Genomic DNA, 12,500 nt, shown 5'->3' with positions numbered 1-12,500 from the left:
CACCGCATCCCATGATGTGTGTGTGTGTGTGTGTGTGTGTGTGTATATGTGTGTGTGTGTATATGTGTGTGTGTGTGTGTGTGTGTGTGTGTGTATATGTGTGTGTGTGTGTGTGTGTGTGTGTATATGTGTGTGTATATGTGTGTGTATGTGTGTGTGTGTGTATGTGTGTGTATATGTGTGTGTATATGTGTGTGTGTGTGTATATATGTGTGTGTGTGTGTGTATATGTGTATGTGGGTGTGTGTGTGTGTGTGTGTATATATGTGTGTGTGTGTGTGTATATGTGTATGTGTGTGTGTGTGTGTGTGTGTATATGTGTGTATATGTGTATGTGGGTGTGTGTGTGTGTGCGTGTGTGTGTGTGTGTGTGTGTGGTTCATGTGCACAAACGTTCACAGTGATAAAAACTGGACGTGTCTCTGAGTCGTGATGGACGACGACAGAAAAAGACAAACAGAAGAAACTTTTATTTCAATAATAAAGACACACGATTCAGGAGGAACATTTCTCCATCTGAACATCTGGAGCTCAAATCCACACGACAAACATCAGGTCACAGAGCGGTTTAAAGTCCACACGAGTCCTGGTTCTGGTTCTGGTTCAGGTTCTGCAGGAGTCACTGTTACTTTGAGACGTGTGTTTGTCTTCTGGAGTTTCTCACATCGGCACTGAACAGATCAGACTTCACTCAAACTAAACTTTATTATGATTCAAATGTAAAAATGGATTCAGGTTGAAAAGTTTAAATGTTGAAAAGTTGAAAAGTTGAAAAGTGAATGTGTTTTTTTGTTTCAGGAGTGAACAGCAGCGTCAAGTTTTACTGTGAAGCCAAAAACTCTCGAGGGGTTTCTGTGTCCAGGACGGGGACCGTGCACATCAAAGGTCTGTGTGCAGGGGGCACTACACACATACACACATATACACACATACACACATATACACACATACACACACACACACTCACATACACACATCAGAGGTCTGTGTGCAGGGGGCACTACACACACACATATACACACATACACATACACACATACACACACACACACACATACACACATACACACATCAGAGGTCTGTGTGCAGGGGGCACTACACACACACATATACACACATACACACATACACACACACACACACACATACACACATACACACATCAGAGGTCTGTGTGCAGGGGGCACTACACACACACATACACATACACATACACACACACACACACATACACACATACACACATCAGAGGTCTGTGTGCAGGGGGCTTTAAAAGTCCTGGATCTGAAGTTTTGCTTCACATTTCACAAATAATAAAAACAGTTTGGATCAAAACTAGAAGAGCAGAATCTGAACTTTGACACACAAGAGTCACACACACACTGGACATACTGGACACACTGGAGACACTGGACACACTGGACACACTGGACACACTGGACACACCGGAGACACTGGACACACCGGACACACTGGACACACGGACACACTGGACACACGGACACACACACCGGAGACACCGGACACACCGGAGACACCGGACACACTGGACACACCGGAGACACTGGACACACTGGACACACCGGAGACACTGGACACACTGGACACACACACGGACACACTGGACACACCGGAGACACTGGAGACACTGGACACACTGGACACTGGACCGGACACTGGACACACTGGACACACCTGGACACACACACTGGACACACTGGACACACTGGGACACACCTGGACACACTGGACACACTGGACACACACACTGGACACACCGGGACACACTGGACACACTGGACACACTGGACACACTGGACACACTGGACACACTGGACACACCGGAGACACTGGACACACTGGACACACCGGACACACTGGACACACTGGACACACTGGACACACTGGACACACTGGACACACTGGACACACTGGACACACTGGACACTGGACACTGGGACACTGGACACTGGACACACTGGGACACACTGGACACACACTGGACACTGGACACACTGGACACACTGGACACACCGGAGACACTGGACACACTGGACACACTGGACACACTGGACACACCGGAGACACTGGACCGGACACTGGACACACCGGACACACGGACACACTGGACACACTGGACACACCGGACACACACTGGACACACTGGAGACACTGGACACACTGGACACACACACTGGACACTGGACACACTGGACACACTGGACACACACTGGACACACACACTGGACACACTGGACACACTGGACACACTGGACACACTGGACACACTGGAGACACCGGAGACACTGGACACACCGGAGACACTGGACACACCGGACACACTGGACACACCGGAGACACTGGACACTGGACACACCGGAGACACTGGACACACCTGGACACACCGGAGACACTGGACACACCGGAGACACTGGACACACCGGAGACACTGGACACACCGGAGACACTCGACACACCGGACACACCGGACACACTGGACACACCGGAGACACTGGACACACTGGACACACCGGAGACACTGGACACTGGACACACCGGACACACCTGGACACACCGGACACACTGGACACCGGAGACACTGGACACACTGGACACACCGGACACACCGGACACACCGGACACACCGGACACACCGGACACACCGGACACACTGGACACACTGGACACACTGGACACACCGGACACACTGGACACACCGGAGACATGGACACACTGGACACCCTGGACACACTGGGACACTGGACACACTGGACACACCGGAGACACTGGACACTGGACACTGGACACACGGAGACACTGGACACACACCGGAGACACTGGACACTGGACACACGGACACGGACACACTGGACACACCGGACACACCGGACACACTGGACACACCGGAGACACTGGACACAATGGACACACCGGAGACACTGGACACACCGGACACACCGGACACACCGGACACACCGGACACACCGGAGACACTGGACACACTGGACACACCGGAGACACTGGACACACTGGACACACTGGACACACTGGACACACCGGAGACACTGGACACACTGGACACACTGGACACACCGGACACACTGGACACACCGGACACACTGGACACACCGGAGACAATGGACACACTGGACACCCTGGACACACCGGAGACACTGGACACACTGGACACACCGGAGACACTGGACACACTGGGGACACCGGACACACTGGACACACTGGAGACACTGGACACACTGGAGACACTGGACACACTGGACACACCGGAGACACTGGACACACCGGAGACACTGGACACACCAGAGACACTGGAGACACTGGACACACCGGAGACACTGGACACACCAGAGACACTGGACACACTGGACACACTGGACACACCGGAGACACTGGAGACACTGGAGACACTGGAGACATTGGACACACCAGAGACACTGGACACACTGGACACACCGGAGACACTGGACACACCGGACACACCGGACACACACCGGACACACACCGGAGACACTGGACACATCGGACACACTGGACACACCGGAGACACTGGACACACCGGACACACCGGACACACCTGGACAAACGGAGACACCGGAGACACCGGAGACACTGGACACACTGGACACACTGGACACCCTGGACACACCGGAGACACAACTGGACACACCGGAGACACTGGACACACTGGACACACTGGACACACCGGAGACACTGGACACACCAGAGACACCGGACACACCGGAGACACTGGACACACCGGAGACACTGGACACACTGGAGACACTGGACACCGAGACCACTGGAGACACTGGACACACCGGAGACACTGGACACTGGACACACTGGATACACCGGAGACACTGGACACACCGGAGACACTGGACACCCTGGACACACCGGAGACACCGGACACACCGGAGACACTGGACACACCGGAGACACTGGACACACCGGACACACCGGACACACCGGAGACACTGGACACACCGGACACACTGGACACACCGGACACACTGGAGACACTGGAGACACTGGACACACTGGACACTGGACACACTGGACACACTGGACACACTGGACACACACTGGACAACACTGGACACACCGGAGACAGACACCGGACACACCGGAGACACTGGACACACGAGACCTGGACACACCGGAGACACTGGACACACTGGACACACCAGAGACACTGGACACACCGGAGACACTGGACACACACTGGAGACACACTGGACACACTGGACACACTGGACACACACACTGGACACACCTGGACACAGAGACACTGGACACACACGGACACACTGGACACACGGAGACACTGGACACACGAGACACACGGACACACCTGGACACACTGGACTGGACACACCGGGAGACACACTGGACACACTGGACACACCGGAGACACTGGACACACCGGAGACACCTGGACACACACTGGACACACCGGACACACTGGAGACACTGGACACACTGGACACACTGGACACACTGGACACACCGGAGACACTGGACACACCGGAGACACTGGACACACGGAGACACTGGACACACCGGAGACACTGGACACACCGGAGACACTGGACACACCGGACACACCGGAGACACTGGACACACTGGACACACCGGACACACTGGACACACACACTGGAGGACACACTGGACGGAGACACTGGACACACCGGAGACACTGGACACGGAGACCTGGACACACTGGAGACACACCGGAGACACTGGACACTGGACTGGACACTGGACACACTGGACTGGACACACGGACACGGACACTGGACTGGACACTGGACACGACACACCTGGACACACTGGACACACACTGGACCACACCGGACACACACGGAGACACTGGACACACTGGACACACGGACACTGGACACACCGGAGACACACTGGACACACTGGACACACTGGACACACTGGACACTGGACTGGACACTGGACACACCTGGACAGACACTGGACACACACTGGAGACACTGGACAGCACACTGGACACACACACACTGGACACACACCTGGACACACTGGACACACACTGGACTGGACACTGGACACACACACGGGACTGGACACACTGGACACACTGGACACTGGACCGGAGACACTGGACACACCGGACACACTGGACACACTGGACACACTGGACACACTGGACACGGAGACCTGGACACACCGGACACTGGACACACCGGAGACACTGGACACTGGACACCTGGACACACACTGGACACACACACTGGAGACACTGAGACACACACACCGGAGACACTGGACACACTGGACACACCGAGACACACTGGACACACTGGACACACCGGACACACCGGACACACTGGACACACACACTGGACACACACTGGACACACTGGACACACACACTGGACACACTGGACACACCGGACACACGGACACACCTGGACACACACTGGACACACTGGACACACTGGACACACTGGACACTGGACACACTGGAGACACTGGACACACTGGACACAGACACACTGGAAACACACACTGGACACACTGGACACACTGGACACCACCGGAGACACTGGACCACACTGGACACACACACACACTGGACACGGAGACACTGGACACCGGAGACACTGGACACACACACTGGAGACACGGAGACACTGAGACACTGGACACACGGACACACTGGACACACTGGACACACACTGGACAGACCGGACACTGGACACGGACACTGGACACACTGGACACACTGAGACACTGGACACACTGGACACACTGGACACAACGGACACACTGGACACACCGGAGACACTGGACACCGGACACACTGGACACGGACACACTGGACACACCGGACACACTGGACACACACACTGGACACACACGGAGACACTGGACACACCCGGAGACACTGGACACACTGGGACACTGGACACACTGGACGGAGACACTGGACGGAGACACTGGACACACTGGACACACCTGGACACACTGGACACACCGGAGACACACTGGACACACCGGAGACACTGGACACACACTGGACACACTGGACACACGGAGACACTGGACACACTGGCACACACACGGAGACACTGGACACACCGGACACACCGGAGACACTGGACACACCGGACACTGGACACTGGACAGACACACTGGACACACTGGACACACCTGGACGGAGACACTGGACACACTGGACACACACTGGACACACTGGACACACCGGAGACACTGGAGACACTGGACACACCGAGACACTGGACACACCGGACCGGACACTGGAGACACTGGACACACCGGACACACACACTGGACACACACTGGACACACGGAGACACTGGACAAACTGGACACCGGACACTGGACACACTGGACACACACACTGACACTGGACACACTGGACACACCGGAGACACCGGACACACCTGGACACACCGGAGACACACCTGGACACACCGGAGACACTGGACACACACACCGGAGACACTGGACACACACCGGAGACACTGGACACACACTGGACACACTGGACACACACCGGAGACACTGGACACACCGGACACACTGGACTGGACACACTGGACACACTGGAGACACTGGACACACTGGGACACACTGGGACACACTGGACACACCGGAGACACTGGACACACGGGACACACCGGGACACACTGGACACACGGACACACTGGAGACACTGGACACACACACTGGACACACTGGACACACTGGACACACACTGGACACACCGGAGACACTGGACACACCGGAGACACTGGACACTGGACACACCGGAGACACTGGACACACTGGACACACCGGAGACACTGGACACAAAGGACACACCGGAGACACTGGACACACCGGACACACTGGAGACACTGGAGACACTGGACACTGGACACACTGGACACACTGGACACACTGGACACACTGGACACGGACACACTGGACACACCGGAGACACTGGACTGGACACACTGGACACACCGGACACACCGGAGACACTGGACACACTGGACACAAAGGACACTGGACACACCGGACACACGGACACACTGGACACACTGGACACACGGACACACTGGACACACTGGACACACCGGACACACCGGACACACCGGACACACCTGGACACACCGGACACACCGGACACCGGACACACCGGACACACCGGACACTGGACACCGGACACACCGGAGACACCGGACACACCTGGACAGACACACTGGACACACCGGACACACCTGGACACACTGGACACACCGGACACTGGACACACCGGAGACACTGGACACACTGGACACACTGGACACACACATGGACACACCGGAGACACTGGACACACTGGACACACACACTGGAGACACTGGACACACTGAGACACTGGACACACTGGACACACTGGACACACACACTGGACACGGAGACACTGGACAGACACTGGACACACTGGACACACTGGACACACTGGACACACTGGGACACTGGACACACTGGACACACGGACACACACGGAGACACTGGACACACACTGGACACACGGAGACACTGGACACACACCTGGACACACCGGAGACACTGGACACACTGGACACACTGGACACACACTGGACTGGACACTGGACACACCGGAGACACTGGACACTGGACACACTGGGACACTGGACACACGGAGACACTGGACACACTGGACACACTGGAGACACTGGACACACCTGAGACACTGGACACAATGGACACACCGGAGACACTGGACACACTGGACACACCTGGACACACCGGACAGACACTGGACACACACTGGACACACCGGAGACACTGGACACACCGGAGACACTGGACACAATGGACACACCGGAGACACTGGACACACTGGACACACCGGAGACACTGGACACACTGGAGACACTGGACACACTGGAGACACTGGACACACTGGACACACCGGAGACACTGGACACACTGGACACACCGGAGACACTGGAGACACTGGACACACCGGAGACACTGGACACACACTGGACACACCGGGACACTGGACACACACCGGACACACCGAGGACACTGGACACACCGGACTGGACACTGGACACACACTGGGACACACCGGACAGACACTGGACACACTGGACACACTGAGACACTGGACACTGGACACACACTGGAGACACTGGACACAACTGGACACACACCGGACAGACACTGGACACACTGGACACACCGGACACACCGGACAGACACTGGACACACCGGAGACACTGGACACAATGGACACACCGGAGACACTGGACACACTGGACACACTGGAGACACTGGACACACCGGAGACACTGGACACAATGGACACACCGGAGACACTGGACACACTGGACACCCTGGACACACCGGAGACACTGGACACACCGGAGACACTGGACACACTGGAGACACTGGACACGCTGCACACACCGGACACACTTGAGACAGGAATCATCTGACGCCATCAAGTCCCAGTCCGACCCGAGTCCGACCTGAGCCCCAACAGAAGCTCTAAATATTGTTCTGACTCTCTGACAGAAAAAGTTCCACAGTGCCTCTTTAACCCCTCCTCTTCTCTTGTGTTTTTATTCAGTTCTTCCGTCGGCTCCGGTGCTTCTGAAGGTGGAGAACCTCGAGGAGAACAACGTCACCGTGTCCTGGACCCCGGGCTTCAGCGGCTACTCCCCCCTGACCTCCTGCTCCATCCAGGTACTCCTCCTGACCCCTGACCTCCTGACCTCCTGTTTCATCCTGGTGTTTGAGTAATTCTTTATTATTCATCATCACCTCCAAAGCTCCAGACGTTCTTCAGAGTTTTCAGGTCGTCAGATTCATGTCTGTGTCGGTTCCTGCAACAAAACTCAAACCGTCGAGTTCACACCAAAACCAGAACGTTCAGGAACCCAACATTTGTTCCCAACAGGAAACGAGTAAAAGTGTTTTTTTCTGAGGCGTGAGGACTCGGTGGACCTGAGCAGGTTCCTCGAGTCACACTGGAAAATAACCAAATAAAACGTGTGTGAGGAACGTGGAGGAGAAACAAGAGACAGAAGATCGAGCCGTGGCCAGAGAACGAGAACAAATATTTACTGTGTCTGTGTTCGACCGATGACGTTCCTCCAAACAGATGTTCCTCCACACACAGATGTTCCTCCACACACAGATGTTCCTCCACACAGATGTTCCTCCACACACAGATGTTCCTCCACACACAGATGTTCCTCCACACACAGATGTTCCTCCACACACAGATGTTCCTCCACACAGATGTTCGTCTCTGGTTTGATGTTTGTTTTTCTTCTTTCGTTGGGTCGTAGTTTTTTTCGTTGGTAAATCTGTGGACGATCTTCACGTTTCACTTAAACGTTGGAACGCAGCTCGTTCATTGTAAGAACTTTGAGCAGGAACTGACACCGGCACCGTCCAGACCTGAAAACACCTTGTGATGTCATGAAGTGGTAGTTTTCAGGTGAACATCTCCAGGTCAGAGAGCCGAGGATTATGAGACATTTAAGGTCAGAGCCACGTGTTTGGGGCTGAAGAATGAAAACCAAGACTAAACCAGGTCTAAACCAGGTCTAAACCAGGACTGAACCAGGTCTAAACCAGGTCTAAACCAGGTCTAAACCAGGACTGAACCAGGACTGAACCAGGACTGAACCAGGACTGAACCAGGACTGAACCAGGACTAGACCTTTAGTTTTTCTCCTGACACAGAAGAGTTTGAACTTTGAGTCAGTTTTTGTTCCATGTGGACACAAAGATCTGAACCACAAACCACAACCCAGGTCCTGCACCTGACACTCACCTGTCTCACCTGCAGGTCTCTGGTCCGGCCTCTGCTCCGGTCTCTGGTCCGGTCCGGGTCCGGGTCCTGGTTCCTCCTCACAGGGTCTCGGTCTCTGGACTCAGGTCTCACTCGGTCTACAGCCTCAGAGTCTCCTGCACCAACCAGCTCGGACCATCCCCGGACTCGGACTGGATCAACTTCACCACCCCAGAGTCCGGTACTGGACCAGGACTGGGACTGGGACTGGACCGGGACTGGACCAGGTCTAAACCAGGACTAAACCAGGTCTTGTTGTTTTAGTCCCGATGGTGGCTCCGAGGAACCTGACCTTTGACCTGTCGGAGAGTCAGCTGACCCTGCGGTGGGCGGGGCTGCAGGAGAACGAGCTGCAGGGGAAACTCCAGGCCTATAAAGTCCAATGGAGCCTGGGCTCAGAGACACAGGCAGGAGCGCACCTGACACACACCTGACTGCACCTGACACACACCTGACACACACCTGACACACACCTGACACACACCTGTACACACACCTGACACACACCTGACACACACCTGACACACACCTGACACACACCTGTACACACACCTGTACACACACCTGACACACACCTGTACACACACCTGTACACACACCTGACACACACCTGACTGCACCTGACCACACACACCTGACACACACCACACACCTGCACACCTGTACACACACCTGACACACACCTGACACACACCTGAACACACACCTGTACACACACCTGTACACACACCTGACACACACCTGACTGCACCTGACACACACCTGACACACACCTGTACACACACCTGACACACACCTGACACACACCTGAACACACACCTGTACACACACCTGTACACACACCTGACACACACCTGACTGCACCTGACACACACCTGACTGCACCTGTACACACACCTGACACACACCTGTACACACACCTGACACACACCTGACTGCATCTGACGCACACCTGACACACACCTGACACACACCTGTACACACACCTGTACACACACCTGACACACACCTGACTGCACCTGACACACACCTGACACACACCTGAACACACACCTGTACACACACCTGACACACACCTGACACACACCTGTACACACACCTGACACACACCTGACACTGCACTGCACACCTGACACACACCTGAACACACACCTGTACACACCTGTACACACACCTGACACACACTGACTGACACACCTGACACACACCTGTACACACACCTGTACACACACCTGACACACACACCTGACTGCACCTGACACACACACCTGTACACACTCCTGTACACACACCTGACACACACACCTGAACACACACCTGTACACACACCTGTCACACACCTGACACACACCTGACACACACCTGACACACACCACTGCACCTGACACACACCTGACACACACCTGACACTGACACACACCTGCCACACCTGACACACACCTGACACACACCTGTACACACACCTGTACACACACCTGTACACACACCTGACACACACCTGACACACAACTGTACACACACCTGACACACACCTGACACACACCTGACTGCACCTGACGCACACCTGACACACACCTGTACACACACCTGTACACACACCTGTACACACACCTGAACACACACCTGACACACACCTGAACACACGCACCTGTACACGCACCTGTACACGCACCTGTACACACACCTGACAGCACCTGACACACACACCTGACACACACCTGTACACACACCTGTACACGCACCTGAACACACACCTGTACACGCACCTGTACACACACCTGACAGCACCTGACACACACACCTGACACACACCTGTACACGCACCTGTACACGCACCTGTACACACACCTGACAGCACCTGACACACACACCTGACACACACCTGTACACACACCAGTACACACACCTGAACACACACCTGACACACACCTGAACACACACCTGAACACACACCTGTACACACACCTGTACACGCACCTGACACACACCTGACCACACCTGTACACACACCTGACCACACCTGTACACACACCTGACCACACCTGTACACACACCTGTACACACACCTGACACACACACACACCTGACACACACCTGACCGCACCTGACACACCTGACCACGCACCTGACACGCACCTGTACACGCACCTGAACACACACCTGACACACACCTGACACACACCTGAACACACACCTGTACACACACCTGACACACACCTGACACACACCTGTACACACACCTGAACACGCACCTGACACGCACCTGTACACACACCTGACACGCAAATGTACACACACCTGACTGCACCTGACACACACCTGACCGCACCTGACACACACCTGACTGCACCTGACACACACCTGACTGCACCTGACCGCACCTGACGCACACCTGACACACACACCTGACACACACACCTGTACACACACCTGACACGCACCTGACACGCACCTGTACACACACCTGTACACACACCTGACACACCTGACACACACCTGACTGCACCTGTCACACACCTGTACACACACCTGACTGCACCTGTCACACACCTGTACACACACCTGTACACGCACCTGTACACGCACCTGTACACACACCTGTACACACACCTGACAGCAC

The 12,500-nt window shown here is 55.1% G+C and overlaps 1 protein-coding gene across 1 annotated transcript in view; it reads left to right on the top strand.

Annotated features, from left to right (window-relative positions):
* tyro3 (TYRO3 protein tyrosine kinase) overlaps window positions 1-12,500 on the top strand; it is a 46,602-nt gene that overhangs the window by 14,256 nt on the left and 19,846 nt on the right. The window contains exons 5-8 of the mRNA XM_055157935.1: window positions 799-885; window positions 8,648-8,763; window positions 9,878-10,061; window positions 10,145-10,287. Coding sequence (XP_055013910.1) covers window positions 799-885; window positions 8,648-8,763; window positions 9,878-10,061; window positions 10,145-10,287 — 530 coding nt within the window. The remainder of the gene's footprint in view (window positions 1-798; window positions 886-8,647; window positions 8,764-9,877; window positions 10,062-10,144; window positions 10,288-12,500) is intronic.

Source organism: Boleophthalmus pectinirostris, unplaced genomic scaffold, assembly GCF_026225935.1.
Source record: "Boleophthalmus pectinirostris isolate CB_2022bp ecotype Guang Dong unplaced genomic scaffold, ASM2622593v1 HiC_scaffold_10, whole genome shotgun sequence".
NCBI lineage: Eukaryota > Metazoa > Chordata > Actinopteri > Gobiiformes > Gobiidae > Boleophthalmus > Boleophthalmus pectinirostris.
Note: the sequence above shows the minus strand (reverse complement) of the source record. Positions and strands in the feature narration are given on the sequence as shown.